Genomic DNA, 16,273 nt, shown 5'->3' with positions numbered 1-16,273 from the left:
CTGAATTCTCTCTCCTTAGGACAGGCATGACCCAGCTTGAACCTGAGCTGCAGGCAACAGGGGAGGTGGGGCAGCAAAAGGAGCACTGAACTAGGAGTCCTGAGACTGGGACCCCTGGGTCACCCACTGGTCTGGCTTCCCAAGGCAAGCCCTGGGGAGGCCTCCTGGGATGTTCTTGAGGCTCTGATGCTAGTTGTTGTCTAGCTTGGGCCCCATGCCCCTCCCTGGTAGCCCACTGGGCCAGGCGGCCTCCTTTCACGGAGCTGCAATTCCTGCATCCTGGGTTTCAGCGATTGCTCACCAGCTTAGTAAAACGGAATCTTGGAAACCAGCCCCCATTCCCAGTAGTCATTTTCAGTCTGTAGACTTGGAGCTCCACAAAGGGAAGACCTCTCACAACATGAGTTGCCCCCCCACCAAATGGCAGGGCTCCGTTGCGTGGCAGTGAGCTCCCTGTCCCAGGGGTAAGGTAGAGGCCGGTGTCTCCCCAGTGAGGACGCGGTAAAGGAGATCCTTTATAGCTGGGCTCGGAGTGGGCGGCCACTTGGACCAGGCCTTCCCTGCTGGTCCTGAAATTCTAGGGTTCCAGGGTTCCCAGGACTCCCTGACCTCCCTCCCTGAGGACTGGTCCTCAGAGTTAGACTCTCACTGGCCTCCACTGGGGGTATTCCTGGCGTGGTTACGGCTCCCTGATGGCTGCTCTGCGGATGCTGTGATGGTGACCCTGGGTCCGCAGCGGGGTGGAGGTGGACCCCCAACACAGGCACCTACACTCCCATGGAAGAGGGGAGGCCAGGCTGCGGCCGCCTCAGTGACTCTCCAGCACAGAAGAGCATTCATACCAAGGCTCTGTCTCCCGTCTGGGCCCTCGGCGGCTTGGCTCCTGCGTCAGTGGCCCCCTTGGCTGGCAGCCTGGCTAGGACCGTCTGCAGCTGAAAAAGCAAACCTCACACTTAATATTTAATCTGCTCAGCAGTTGTGGTGCCTGAGTGAAGCTCTCTGGTGCCGCTGGGTGTGTGGTTACCGCTCTCGGTGGCTGCCTTTCTCTCAGCTCAGGGTAGGATCACCAGTCAAAGCACGCACGCTCCTTTACAAATTGCTCTGCGACAGGAGAGGGTTTAATGGATGGTCGGCCCCACTCCCCGGTCGCATAGTAGGGCAGCCCTAGGATTCACTAACAGCGTAAATAATAACACTGTAGCCATGGTCTGCATCCTGGAGTTCTAGAGACAGGCTGGGAGGGGAGGGTCAAGGAATTATGGACTTCATGTTACAGATGAGGAGACACGAGAAACCTGCTACCTGGGCTCATGGCCTGGTGGCGAAGATCACCACAGATACAGACAGCCAGCTAGCCGACCCTTTATTGGTTTCTCCATTGTTCTTCCCACAAACACCACATCCTGTCTGACGAGGCCGGGCATGAACCACCCTCCCACCTCTCTGACCTCGTCTTGTTCTACTGTTGGCCACACTGGTCTCCTTTCAGGCTTTCTTCCCCTTGGGGCCTTCGTCCCTGCTGGGCCCTCTGCACAGAGGCCCCTCCCCCACCTCTCTGAGTCTGGCCCTTCTCATCCTCCAGGGACCCAGTGTGTGTGCTCCCTCCTCTAAGATGCCCTGGGTACTGGTCTGTCTTCCAGGAGGGCAGGGACCAGGCCGATTTTGCTCCCCACAGTCTCCCCAGGGCTTGGCACAGAGAGCCCGAGATGGTTGTCATAGAATAAAGGAACTCTAATTCCACGCCAGGTACAATGACTGAGGAGGATTTGGGAGAGCACAGAATGAGACCGGAGACCCCGTACCACCTCGTACTGTGGGACTTGAGAAGCCCCTTAACCTCTTTGGGCCCCGGCTCCTTCAGGCACATAAGGAGAAGCTGCGTGGCTTCTCTCTGGTTCATGGATTCCATTCGAGCTCCTAAGGGAGCGTGAACTGCTTGGGCTGTGCCCTCGCTCACTGGAGGGATTTGTGACTAGCTGTGGGAGGGCAGGGAGCAGCAGGAAGAGGAAGACGGCCAAACGTGAGACCGACTGGTGGAATGCTCCTGGCTCTAGCTCCACACGAGCAAGGATCCCTCTTAATGTATTTAACAAACATTGATCCAGTGCCTATTACATGCTCAGCCCAGTACAAAGTATCCACAACGTTAAGTCATTTAATCCTCAGAAAACCTGACGGTCAGTGAGTCCTCTCATTACTGCCACGTGACAGATGGAGGAAACTGAGGCACAGGGCATTTATAATTTTCTCAAAGTCACAACGTCAGTCAGGGATGGAGCTGAGATTCGCAGGCAGGCAGGCAGGCTCCAGGTCTGTGCCCTAACCACTACGCCAGCCTGCCTTTCCATCACCTGTGCCCCCCTGGCTTCCTGACACACATTCCCCTCTCAGGATGTGACAAAGACTCAGGAACTCATTGCAGACACTGACCCACAAGCCCTTCAGAAGGACCCAAAGCATCTAAGTGTGGCTCCCTCCCTGGAGGAGTGGCCCAGGGAGTGGGGAGTCCCCTCCAGAGGCAGGAATGACCAAGGCCCCTCACTTCCCGCTCCAGCTCCTGGATGTGTTTGCTCTGCTGCTTCACTCTGGTTTTCGCACCCTCTGACTCTGCCATCAGCACCCGGTTCTTTTTGGACAGCTCGACGATTTTGGTGGCAATCGCATCCCCGGCCACACCAGCTGTCCCTAAAATGAAGGAAAATGGCGTGGTCAGTGAAAAACACAGGCCCACACACTGAACCCACGCCCCAGGACCAACGACACCGGGCTTTGAGAAGCCCAAGCTGCTTGGCATGAACACTCGTGGAGGGGCAGAGGCTCCGGAGTCACCACACACCTAGGCGCCCCCAAACCCAGCTCCGGCGAGTGGAAATGCAGCCACAAGAGAGTCAGTGTGTTCTCAGAAAATGATAAATAAAATCAGGAAGCAGAGTTTTAATTCTATGGGAGGTAAGCGTACTGTGCAATTCTTCACGCCCTCCTCGGTCACAGGGTCACACTTCCACACCCTGTGCTCTGTAACTTTGCTGTGCCCTCCAGTGAGAAGGGCGTACCCCCTGGACCCCTTGCGGCCTGCCTGACTCTGGGCTCAGCCAATGACTGGTGCTGGTCAATGGGATGTTTGATAAGGTGCAGGTAGGGGCTTGACAAGCACTTTTCGCTTACGCTGTCTCCACAAGAAGAACACACCCAGGCTAGCTGGCTGGTCCCAGGAAGAGGAAGAGACACACATGGGACAAAGCTGAACCACCCCGGCTAAGCCTGGCCTAGATCAGCCGATCGCCAACGAACCCCCAGACGTTTGAGTGACATCAACGCTTATTGCTGAATGCTGCTGAGATCAAACTGTTGTTTCTTACACAGAATTTTCTGATAACACCTAATCATACAAATGCATGTGTCTATTTAGTAAATATGTATTGTGATGAACACTCTGAGTGTTAGGGATTCAATGGTGAATAACAAAGACTTATGGAGTTTACATTCTAGCAGGGGAGACAGATAATGAAAACCAAACACATAAATATGTATTCTAACACCTGGGAGGAATAAGTGCTAGGAAATAAACCGAAGCTGGGCGAGGAGATGAGAGGGGTGGGCTGATGCTATTTTAGATGGAGTGGTCAGGAAAGCCTCTCTGAGGAGGTCATGTGTGGACAGACCTGAACGAACGGCGTCAGCCATGAAGAAGAGTGTTCTCAACTAGGAAGAGCGGAGGGAACAGCCAGTACAAAGGCCCAGACGCAGGGAAGTGCTTGGAGTGTCTGAGGAGAAGGTGGAAGGCAGTGAGCAAGGGCAGGAGGCCAAAGAAAGAAGGGGTGGCTGGAGGGGCGTAAATGAGGGAGAATGCGTGCTGTGGGGCCGTGCAGAAGGCCGGCTCTGGGAACTGGCTGGGTAGCCTCCCCGGTCCCTTTCCCTCTCTGGAGGGCAGTTTCCCTGTCTGTGTGCAACAGCAGTTTTGGTCAGATGGTCTGGAAGCTCCCTGGATGCTTCTGACAGTCCAGCAGTGGGTAAGTGGCAGACACACCTTCTCAGGACTACATTTTAGACGGGGACGCACCTCAGACTGTGGGCGACAATTGGTGGAAGGTGAGCGAAGCTGCTTGATGGTTTCCAGGCTTGTGCTGCTGGCCTGAGCCAGGCACTGAGCAGGGCAACTGGGAGTAGCTGCCCTTGGTAACCAAACCCTGTCAGCCGGGGGGGATGAGGACACGTGAGGAGAAAGGGCTCAGGACATGGGAAGGAAACCAAGTACGAATGGTCCAGCGGTGAGGTCTCTGGGTTATTTCTTCCTCCCAGAACTCCAAGACAGTGAAAACCCTAGAGCTAGACATCGAAAGACGCCTAAGAGAAGCCCTCTCTAGTCCAAAAGGCAGGAAGGACAGCTCAGGGAGAATGAGGAAAATCTGTGTTTTTTTTCCTATCCTCTCCCAGCCCTGCTTACAGGCAGGCCCCACTCCTGAGCTGTCACCCCATGATAATGGGGGCAACAGTGAATGGACAAGCACAGAAATGCTAAGTATTTGAGTAAATACAGACTATTTTTGTCTCCTTCAGGTCTTTAAAATATATATAACGCTTGAAAGCAAATATGCTAACGTTGTTTGATGGGATTTTTCAATATACAGGAAATAATACATATAAAAGCTGCAATTGGAGGGTGGTAAACAGAACTAACTACATGGTGATAAAGTTTCTTCGTTTCACTTGAAGGGATAAAATACTAATTCTAAGAAGACTGTGAACAGTTAAGTGTGTATTTCATAATCATTCAAGTAATCACTAAAAAATAGTACAAAGAAATATAGTTTTAAAAAAACCACTCAACGATAGCAATTACTAAAAATCCTGCCAAAGGAGAACCAGCCTGTCAGCCACCAGCAGCCTGTCACTGTGGCCTGGTTTAAAAACACGAACTGGGCCAGTCAGGCTTTTCTCTTTAGAACTTGAAGTTGGAAATCAGAAATGGTGACTTCAGAGTGAGGACTGGATTTAAGAGGAGGGGGATTTAAGGGAGAGCTGGGGCTGGCAATCAGACGAGATGGAACAAGTGGGGAGAGAGGGAGGGAGGGATGGAGGGATGGAGGGAGGGAGGGAGGGAGGGAGGGAGGGAGGGAGGGGCTCGGAGCAGGCTGGGCAAGAGGGACTAGCCCCAGGTCTCCTGGTGAGGGGAGGACCTCCTGCCCTCACCATGAAGCAAAATCAGCTTCTCTACAGCCTTGCAAAAGGGCGAGTTGCCCCTTCACATCTGAACCCTGAGCCAGGTTAAGCGTGTTTCTGTTCCTCACAACACAGTCTTCTTTTCAGGGTGTTTTTGTTTTAGACAGAAAAGCCTAAAAACAAACGGAGGGACACACAATAGGCGACCAAAGGCCTTCAGGATGCCAAATTCCCTTGCTTATAAATTCCACACTGGTCCTCTGGGTGTACCCACCCTTCAAGGCATTTAAGATCAAAGACGGGGAGGGATATTCTGGCAGATGTCGGGTGAGGCCTGTTGCTCTCTGTGGTTGGTGACCTTTTATTAGTCAGCCACTTAGGAATTGCTCAACAGGTGTCCATGGAGCAGAAGCTAAGGTCTGCAGGGCCAAGGTCTAGTCATAACCGCAGAGCCCACACCCAGCCCACACCTACAGGGCAAAGGTCATCCTTAAATTCACAAAGCCAAGGTCCCCATCAGACCCATGGGGCCAAGGTCTCCACAAACAGAGCCACAGTCCACTCTAGACACCACGCGTCCTAGGAAACTCCCTGGGAACAGCTCACTTCCCTGTCTCACCCACCTTTCTGGAGCAGCAATAGCAAGTGCCATAGAGTAAATGCCTGAGTCTACTGGGGCTTTTCACATCCACGCTGCAACATCAGAGCCAGAGCACCAAGATGAAACGGACCTTGCTGGCCCACTGAACGTGCAGTGAGCATCACAGAGAACCCCTGTCATGAGTGTCCCCGCTGAGTCACCAGCACTGACTGAATGCCTGCCTGCTGCTCGTGGGCTCCCACTTCCTGGTGTGCGGGTCTCCTTGGCCTGCTCTCTTCCTCTGTCCTCTCTCTCATTTCCAGGACTCTGGACTGCTTGACCACATCTGACCTTTGGCACCCTCTCCTGGGTACCTGCCCTGTGGAACTTGCTGTTTGCCCTGCCAGGGAGGCTCCCTGGCAGCTGGCCCTGGACCTCAGGGCACCTGGAGTTCAGGGCAGGGATGGCCACAACAATGGGGGAGCTACCTGTGAAGGCAAATCTGTTCTCTTCTATTTCCTTTTTGAGGTGCTTGATTTCAAAGTCCCTTTCCTTCAGCAGCTTATACAATCGCCCGTTCTCGTCCACTGTTTCCCTGAGCTGGTCGCGAAGCTGTTCAATCTCATCTTCAAGCAACCTGCAAGGCAAAGGCAGTCATGACTCTTCACAGGGATCAGTGGGCAGGGGTCTGCCCTCCAGGGCCCAGGTTTTGTTGTACCGACTTGCGCACTAAGTGGGGATAAGAACGGGTCTGGACAAAATAGGAAATAGAAATTAAGGGAAGCTACATGAGCAGATTTTAACACAATGTTCTCAAAAACAGTGCTTCAGCACACACACACGCACACACACATACACACACACGGAAAAGGTAAAAGACGTTTTCCATAACATGGTTTGCTATGGATTCAACAGAGAGAGATAAAACCTACACTCAAAGAATTCATATTCCTTTTAAGTATCCATGGAACATGCATAAAAAATGTATTAACATAAGCTACAAAGGCAACCTTAGCAAATTCCAATTGACTAAAATCAGAAATCAATACTAAAAATATAGCAAAAATAAATGAAAAACAAAACCCCAAACCCATCATAGGTTTGGAACTAAAACAAGAACAACAACAACAACAAAAAACCAAAAAACATACTCATAAATTATTTATGGGTTAAGAAGAAATCATAATATGTATTATGAAGCATTTAGAACAGATTGAAATGCAGCTAAAGTGATACTTGAAGGAAATGTATAGTCTTTATTACATATACATATTAGAAGACCACATAGGAATTGTCTAAGCCTTAAGTTGAGTCTCTGGGATTCAGGTAAGCCTGACAGAACAGGTGGTTGACTTTGTATAAGTTGTTTGGCAGGCTTTTTTCAGAACACAGGAAACATGTGACTGATGGGCCTGCAATCACTTCTATTGTTACTGCATAGAACAGGCTCCCTAGAGACAGCTGCTCAGGAAGTAAATAAATAAGTTATAGAGGTTACAGGTAACAGTAATTATCAGGTAACAGGTATTACTGTTGTTGTCCTTATTACACCAATGGCTCAAGTCTCCACCAATGAGTTTCTCTGATTTGGGGAAAGGTCATTTGGAAGTAGGTTTGGGTTTAATTTTGAAGTAATATTTAAGAGCCATATGAATTTTATCAATTATTGAGAAATCTTTATGTTTTTTTCCCAATTAGAATTTTTTAGTAGAACATTTTGAAAATTGAGAAACCATACAAAGTAGAATTTGAGAATGGAAAAAATAGATTCTGGATGAAACCAGAAGCAAAGAGATAGCTCTTTGCGATTTCTTTTTTTTTTTTAGTAAATTGACTAGCAGAGTCAATGTGATTTTGTGATTTTCTTTTTTAGTAAATTGTGATTTTTTTTTTTTTTTAGTAACTTGACTAGCAGAGCATTTTGTATCTATGCAGATTCCTGCTTCTAAAAGCCGTATAGAGCAACATGCACCTGCGTGATGTTGTCAAATTTAGAGCAAAATGAGAAGATTCTGGACCCTGTTCAACTTTTTCACCAGCTGTACAATAGCAAGGAACCCCCCAAATGCTTTTTTAGGACAGGCAGTTTACGTGTTATTATGTGTCAGGACACTGGCACCGGAGAATAATCCCGGATGCGATTTGGAGCAATGATCATCTATGAACCATCGGAGTCTGTCAACCAGCTCCTCAGAAACCCAAACACATTTTCCACGAGAGACTGCGTAAGAAAATTCAAGTGAATGTTGTACACCTGAAACTGATATAATATTGTATGTCAATGGTAACTGAAAAAGAAAAAAAGAAAAAATTAAGAAAAGAAAATTCAAGTGAATAAACTACACTCTGATGAGTATGAAAATTTCAATTGAACTTTAAATGGCCTTTAAATACATTTCATATAAAATGACGTCCCCAGGAATACAGACGTTCCATCAGATGCGAGTCTTCAATGACAACCTGTGTCAACACCTCTGCATCTCACCTTTTGATCGTCTGTCTGCAGTCATTCCTCCCCTACCTCCCTACCTCTCTGCAGTGCTCCCGGGGTAGTTTAGACTTGGTATTACCTTTGCTCAAAGCTGTTTTTCAAGTGTTGCTCCCCGGCTTGGAGAAGGCTGAGGCCATCGTAGCTCTCCAAGGGCTCTTTGTGGTCCTCGACTCTGCTTTTGAGGCTCAGTTCCTTCTCCTTCCGTTTCTCCATCTGCTTCTGTAACCTTTTGTGCTGCATCTCCTGCATGGCCTTGAACTGGAGCCGCAAGGTGTCCTGTGAGCCTTCCTTCGCTGCCATCTTGCCCTAGCAGTGGGAAAAGAAACCTGAGCTGAAGCAAATTCCACAAAGCACACATTTCCCAAGAGTGCTCAGCACACAGTCAGCCCTGTCTGTAGTCCCCAACCCTGGGGTTTCCTGCTTAGCTTTGCCCGTGTCCATGTGGAAGCTTGGAAGACCCACCGTCACCTCAAAACCACTGAAAGCCAGAGCTGAGCTGAGCATCCTCCCCAGTCCTGACTGTGCCACCAGACTGCAAATGGCATCAGAATACTCCCCCATCACTCGGACTCAAGACTTCACCCCTTCCTGTCCCTGAAACAGTGGCTCTCAACTCTGGCTGAGCTCCTAAAACACAACAGTGCTTGGATACATCCCTAGACCAATTAAATCCCAACTTCTAGGTATGGGGCTTAGATGTCATTACCTTTTAAACCGAGGTATAATTTACATACAGTAAAGTGCAAAAATCCTGAGTGTACAGCTCAAGAATCTGTGGTGACCCCCAGATCAAGGTGTAGGGTACTTCCTGTCCCTGAGTAGGCTATCTCGTGCTCTCTCCCCGTAAGCCACTTCCCCAAGGTAACCACGATTCTGACTTCTGCCATTGAAGATGAGTTTTGTCTATTTCCTTTTTAATCAGCTCCATTGAAGTATGATTTGCACACAATAAAATACACTGATCTTTGTATCCAAATGACTTTTGACACACATACAAGGGGTGCCAAAAAATGTATACAAGTGGACACTTTGCTCAAGCAGTAGTTCACCGTTATCAGAAGTGTCTGGACGCTGATGGTAACCACTCTGAGCATCTCTTGTAATTGCAGAAGTCAAACCTGACTTGTATTCATCTTTTGCTATCGGTATATACTGAGTATTATAATTTTAATAGTTTTCCTTTCTTAAAATGTGTATACATTTTTTTGGCACCCTCTCTGTATACACCTGTGGAAACTACCACCACCATCATGATAGAACATTTCTATCACACCAAAAGCTGCTTTGCATCTTTTTGCAATCCATCTCCCTGCCAGCCCCAGTCCCAGGCAAATTCTGATCTTCTTGTGGTCTCTGCAGTTTTGCCTTTTCTAGAATTTCATATAACTGGAAACATACAGTATGTAGGCTTTTTTTTTTTTTTTTTTTTTTTGCTTAGCTCTACCTTTTAGAGCTTCATCCATGTTGTTACATGCATCACTAGTTCATTCTTTTTTATTGCTGGTTAGTATTTCATTACTTTTTTATTGCTGGTTAGCTATACCAGAGTTTGTTCATACATTCACCTGTTATTGGACCTCTGAGCTGTTTCCATTTTTGGCTATTATGAATAAAGCTGTTATGAATATATAGCAAAGTCTTTTTGTGAACATATGTTTTTCTTTCTCTTGGGTAAATACCTAGAAGTAAAAATGCTGGATTACGTGGTAAATTTATGTTAGCTTTGTAAGAAACTGTTTCATTGTTTACCAGAGTGGCTGTACCACTTACATTCCCACCACAGTGCATCAGCGGTCCCGTTGCTCCACATCCAACACTTAGTATGGTCAGTCTGAACGTCAGGCTTTCACATGGGTATGTAGTGGTAGCTCAATGTGGCTTTAATTTGCATTTTCCTGATGACAAATGATATTGAGCATCTTTTCATGTGCTTACCGGACCTTTGCGTATCTTCTTTTGTGACACGTCTAGTCACGTGTTTTTTGCCCATTTAAAGAATTGTGTCGTCTTCTTATTGAGCTCCTTATACATTCTGGATATTTGTCAAGTTTTGAACTCCACATAAATGGAATAATAGTACGAACATGGGAGTTTTTAAACCCTCCCCACGTGCTTTTAAAGTGTAGCCAGTGTTAAGCATCCATGACTTAAACCAAACTCAAGTCACGCCATCCACTCACCACCCAATTAGTCATAAATCTTGTTGATTCTCCATAAATGTCTTCAAATCTGTGACCATATTTCCATTCCCACTGATACTACTCTTATTATCACGCTCATGGCCACCGCAGGGCATTTGCCCTAGCTGTTCCCTCTCCTTGCAATGCTCTTCCCCCAGAAACATTGAGTCCAATGTACTTTTCTTCCACCTTGCTCACGTCTCTCAAGTGTCACCTTATCAGAGAGGACTTCCATTGGAGGAAGCATCCCTACCCTCACACCCCATGCCCCTTACCTTGTTTTATCTTTCTCCATTGCGTTTAGCTTCACCTGACACGTTATATATTTATTTGCTTGTGGATTGTTTCTCTCCCTCCCTGGCAGCCCCATAATGGCAGGCACCGTGTGATGTTCCTGCTGCATCTTCAGTGCCTAGACCAGGGCCTGGTGTGTAGTGGGCACGAAATGAGTATTTGGTGAAGGCATGACAGATGGTTCTGTCCCCAGGGCTGCTCGTCCGTCCTACTGCCTACTGCCTCTCGCTGCCTCTCTCCCTCTTCCCTCTTCCCACTTCCCTTGCAGTCTAGCCTGCATTCACTGACGGACAACTTTCTCTGGAGCACAGCTCTGAGCCTGACATGTCCCTGCGCCAAAAGCTTCAGGAGATGCCCATTATCCGCCAAGCTAAGCCCAAAGGCATCAAGGCTTTGGGGGATTTCACCTCAGTTCCTCTTTCCAGCCTATCTTCCCCCTCACAATGCCATGTTCTGGTGTCACCCTGCTCCTACACCTCACAGGGAAAGTCTCATTTGCCAATTTTAAAACATTGAGTCCAATGTACTTTTTCTGTAAACACTTTAGGCTTTGTGGAACACAGGGTTTCTGTTGCAACTATTGTACTCTGCCATAGCAGCAGAAAGAAGCCACAGACAAGGTAAAATGAGTGGGTGTGGCTGTGTTCCAATAAAACTTTATTACAAAAACAGGAAATGAGCTGGATTTCGACTGTGGGCCTCAGTTGGCCAACACGATATAGAGGAATTTCACCGGAAAAGCCATCTAGAGATTGAAGAAAACCCTATTGAGCCTATTATTTGAAAAGGTAACTAACAGAGTTTAAAAAACTAAATGTATCCCGTGATTCCCTATTTTTGCAGATTATAAGAAGGGACGATCATATACTTCATTTTCCAAATTGGGTCACCTTGGTGAGGGAAACGGGAGCTATTAATAATCCCTCTGAGTCAGGAGATTAACTTGAAGGCTGTGACCAGCATGCAAAGCAGCAGTTCCCACCCCTCTGCACCCTGGAACCATCTCAGGAGCTTAAAGACACTGAGGCCACTTGGTATCTTTCTAAAACCAGATCTAAGTGGGCCCTGCCTCTGCAAGACCTTGCTGGGACTCACAGAGGCTGGCTCAGGGCTGCATCCATCCCACAGACATTTTAGTTCGACTCTCACAGATGCTATGTTAGGGTTTGGATTTGTTGGCAGCACTCAAAGATCTGCAGATGTCAATGAAATCCAGATTTCCATCTTCTTTCATAAAAGTTCACAGATTTGGCAATGCCGGGCCTATCGTCCCACATGGACAGCAGCTGCTGGGCAGAGGGACATCCCTCTGGGCAGGAGGTGTTCTTTCCACTCAGCTAGCAGCCCTATCACTCTCAGATGGTGCAGCTGGCACATCAGCTGCCTGTTTCACTGCAGTAAATGCTGTTCTCTCTTACACCTGCTGGATTCACCGCCTTTTATTTCCCACTAGCTCCTGCAGATGTGAGGTTTTGTGACCCCTGTTAGGGCTCAAGCCTAGAGGCATCTCAGAGGTTTGCTTCAGCCACTCTACCGGCCTGGGGTGCCTTCCTCCCCTGGCTTCCCGCTGCCACCCTTCTCCTTCCTACGAACCCCCATTTAGCCTTTAGGATTCCCCTGGAGGTACTCTGTGAATGCCTAGAATCCCTCAGGCATCCCTTGATCACTAAACTTACCTCAATGTATTATAATTATCTACAACTTTATCCGTATTCCTTTTACTAAGAGGCCTCTTAAGGGCAAGGGTCTTACGTCTTAGTCACTTTTTAATTCTCAGCATCTTGCCCAGAATAGGCCTTCAATTAATATTTGCAGAATTGTCATTGAATGAATGTAGCAGGTGCTCAAAGATGAGAAAAAGAATAAATGAAAAAGTAAATGAATAAACACAGTAACTTCTTTTTCCTTTTCTATTCCCAGCATGCTCTTGGAGTCACTGGGAAACAGGTATCTCTTGGAAAAATACTGTTTCCTGGGCAAATTACTGTCTGTGCTCCAGCTTCCTCGTCTGTAAAATGAGATGATAATCATTATATACTTCACGGGGTGGTTGTGAGGATTAAATGAGACAAAGAATGGAAAGTGTCTAATACAGTGCCTGGCATATAAGTACTCCTGACAGTTTTGCTATTATCTTTCTCATCATAGGAAATGGGTGTCCTTGGCCGAAATAACCTCTAGGAGACAGACAGCATGCGTGCACTGACGGGACACCTGCCAGTTCCACCCCAGCCCCTAGGGCTCATGCAGTCAGTGGAGATTTGGATTTCATTGGTCTGGGCTGCGGCCTGGGCATCTGTCTATTATGAAAGCTTTCCAAGTGAGTCTCATATTGAGCCAGAACTGAGAATGACAGGTGGTAAGTGCTCTGAAAGACTGGCTGGGGATACCTGCAAGAGAGGCAGGCACCTCAGTCAGCCTGAAGCTGAGCACAGAAGAAACTGGCCAGCAATGAGCAATTGGAAATTGAAATTTAAAATGCAATGCCATTTATATTCACCCACACGAAAAATGGAACTACTTAGCTATATATCTAACAACATATGTACAAGATCTATATGTGGAAAACTATAAAACTATGACAAAAGAAGTCAAAGAATAATTAATAGATATTCAAGTTCATGGATAGGAAGACTGAATATTGTTAACATGTCATTTCTTCCCAACTTGATCTACAGATTCAGTGCAATAGCAATAAAAAACCCACCAAGTTACTTTGTGGATATCGACAACTTGATTCTAAAGTTTATATCAAGAGGCAAAAGACCCAGAGTGGCCAATGCAATATTGAAGGAGAACAAAGTTGCAAGATTGATGCTATTGAATTTCAAGACTTACTATAATGCTATAGTAATCAAGACAGTGTGGTATTTGTGAAAGAACAGACAAATAGATTAAGAGAACAGAATAAAGGGCCCATAAATAGACCCACACAAAGAGAGTTGACTGATCTTTCACAAAGAATCAAAGGCAATCCAATGAAGAAAGAACAGTCCTTTCAACAAATGGTGCTGGGAAAACTGGACATCTATATACAAAAAAGTGAATCTAGACACAGACCTTACTTCCTTCACAAGAAATAACTCAAAATGGATCATGAGCCTAAGTCTAAAATGCAAAACTATAAAACTTCTGGAAAATAATATAGGAGAAAATTTAGATAATCTTGGGTTTGGCAATGAGTTTTTAGATATAGTAGGAAAAGCATGATCCATGAAAGAAAAAAATTGACAAGTTGGATTTCATTACAATTAAAAAGTGCTGCTCTGCAAAAGACACTGTTAAGAGAATGAAAAGACAAGCCACAGACTGGAGGAAAATCTGTAAAACATGTATCTGATAAAGGATTGTATTCAAATTACACAAAAAAACTCTTAAAACTTGACAATATGAAAACAACCCAATTAAAAAGTGAGCAAGAGATCTGAACACACACCTCACCAAAGAAGATATACAGATGGCAGATAAGCGTATGAAAAGTTCAAAATCATATGTCATTAGAAATTGCAAATAAAAACAACCATGAAATGCCCCTACATACCTATCAGACTGGCTAAAATCCAAAACACTGACAACACCAAATGCTGGCAATGATGTGAAGCCACAGGAACTCTCATTCATTGATGGTGGGAATACAAAATGGTACAGCCATTTTGGAAGAGTTTGGATATTTCTTTCAAAGCTAAACATAGTCTTAGCACATGATTCAGCAATCATATTTACCCAAATGAGTTGAAAACTTATGCCTACACAAAAATCTGTGAGCAAATGTTTATAGCAGCTTTATTCATAATTACCCCAAATCAGAAGCAATCACAATGTCCCTCAGCAGGTGACTAAACAAACATACAAGGGAATATTAATCATTGATGAAAAGAAATGAGCTCCAAGCCACCACAAAACATAAAGGAAACTTAAATACATATTGTTAAGTGAAGAAGCCAGTCTGAAACGGTTGCTATATGCTGTATGATTCCAACTATATGACATTCTAGAAAAGGCAAAACTACAGAGATATTTTTTAAAAATCAGTGGTTGCAGGGGTTGGGGAGACAGAAGAGGGGATGAACAGTGGGGCACGGGGGGATTTTAGGGCAGTGAAACTATTCTGTATACTACTTTAATGGTGGATACATGAAATTATGCATTTGGCAAAACCCATAGGATTGTACAATACAAAAAGTGGACCCTAATGTAAACTATAGACTTATAAAGTTAATAACAACATATAGGATTATCAGTGGCAATAAATGTACCAATGCAAGATGTTAATGTAGGGGGACTGGGGGAGGAATATATGGGGACTGTACTTTCTCTTTAGTGTTTCTGTAAATCTAAAACTGCTCTAAGAAATAAAACCTTTTGTTTTTTTTCTTTAAGTGAAGACTAAGGCTAAGGCTGCATGGAAGGTACTCTCGCTCAGGAAGGACTTAGAGCCATGGTATGGGGAGAGTGGCACCCACTCACCATGCCACCACTTCCTGTGGTGAAAGGAAGATTCCAGAGGCAGTGCACAGGGACCAGTGAGAAAGGGCTGAGGCCCCATCCAGGCCTGAGCTTCCCTTGGGATTCCCAGCAGCCACCTGGGGTCCTGGAGGTGGAGAGGACACGGCCCAGAGAAGCCTAGCTGGGTGCCCTGTGCACTGCAGGAGAAGGCTCACCGACTGTCTGCCTGGCCAGCATCAATGTAGGGTTGGGTTTGGGCTGGGGATGGGATGAACATGACTGGTTCGCCGGGCAGGAGTCCCGCTCTAAGGGGAACTTTCTCGTCCGTGTCCCTGGTCCTTTGGAGCTGGCCCTGGGGCGGGAGGATGGGGGGAGTAGATGGCACCAGGTGGCGTAGTTCCCACTGCACCCTTCAGTGTGGTGCGAGAGGGCTCGGTAGCAGAGACCAGAAGAGGGCGAACCTGAGCTGGACTTCTGACTGCCACCTACCAACTACAGCACTTTGGGCAGGTGACCCACCCTTTGCCCCTCACTAACCCCGCGGACAATATGTGTCTGCCTGGAGAGGGGAGGAGGCTGTGCGTGAAGATTCACAGAACGAAAGCAGGCGAGTCCGCGCTCTGCGCCCAGCGCGCAGTGAGCATCCAGCCGGTGGCAGCGCGCTCCGGCGAGCGTGTGGCCTCGGCTCCGGCTCCGGTCCAGGGCCCCAGCTTCCCCCCGGCGGCTGCGGGCACCCCGGCTCCAGCCCGCGCCCTTCCGCACTTCCCCGCACTTACAGCGGTCACTGGGCTCCTGCTTTCTGGGGCCGCGGCAGCTCTGTCACTGCTTTCGGACGCCTTCTCGCGCTGCCCCGGCAACTGTCACCAAGGAAACCAGCAAGGCCACCCGCGACTCATCACGAGTCTACGGAGGCCGAGAGTTCTGAAAGTGACAGAGGCTCAGGTGGTCCAGAGGGCGGCGGTGTGGAAATAGGCGCGGTGGGCTGGTAAGGGGTCCCCTGTGCCTGAGAATTTAAAGCTGGTCCAGCGGTCCGCTTCTGGAACATATGTTTTAAAAGTTCTGTGGACCAAACGTTCTGCCCAGAGAGGCACATTCCGCAGGCCTGCAGGGGCGTTTAAAAGC

At 47.3% G+C, this 16,273-nt stretch overlaps 1 protein-coding gene across 3 annotated transcripts in view; it reads right to left on the bottom strand.

Moving 5' to 3' along the window:
• Positions 1 to 16,273, bottom strand: part of CCDC13 (coiled-coil domain containing 13) — a 49,941-nt gene extending 33,668 nt beyond the window's left edge. Inside the window, exons 1-5 of one of the 3 annotated variants that reach the window (XM_074312554.2) lie at positions 15,928 to 16,273; positions 8,311 to 8,537; positions 6,229 to 6,377; positions 2,543 to 2,685; positions 843 to 932 (exon numbers count right to left, since the gene is read on the bottom strand). In XM_074312554.2, the coding sequence (XP_074168655.2) occupies positions 843 to 932; positions 2,543 to 2,685; positions 6,229 to 6,377; positions 8,311 to 8,531 (603 nt within the window). In that variant the 5' untranslated portion in view covers positions 8,532 to 8,537; positions 15,928 to 16,273. The remainder of the gene's footprint in view (positions 1 to 842; positions 933 to 2,542; positions 2,686 to 6,228; positions 6,378 to 8,310; positions 8,538 to 15,927) is intronic. The other 2 variants (XM_074312555.2, XM_019727512.3) reach the window with 2 other exon arrangements.

Source organism: Rhinolophus sinicus, chromosome 5 (genome assembly GCF_057876585.1).
Source record: "Rhinolophus sinicus isolate RSI-liver-muscle chromosome 5, RSI-T2T, whole genome shotgun sequence".
In the NCBI taxonomy this organism is placed as follows: Eukaryota; Metazoa; Chordata; class Mammalia; order Chiroptera; family Rhinolophidae; genus Rhinolophus; species Rhinolophus sinicus.
Note: the sequence above shows the minus strand (reverse complement) of the source record. Positions and strands in the feature narration are given on the sequence as shown.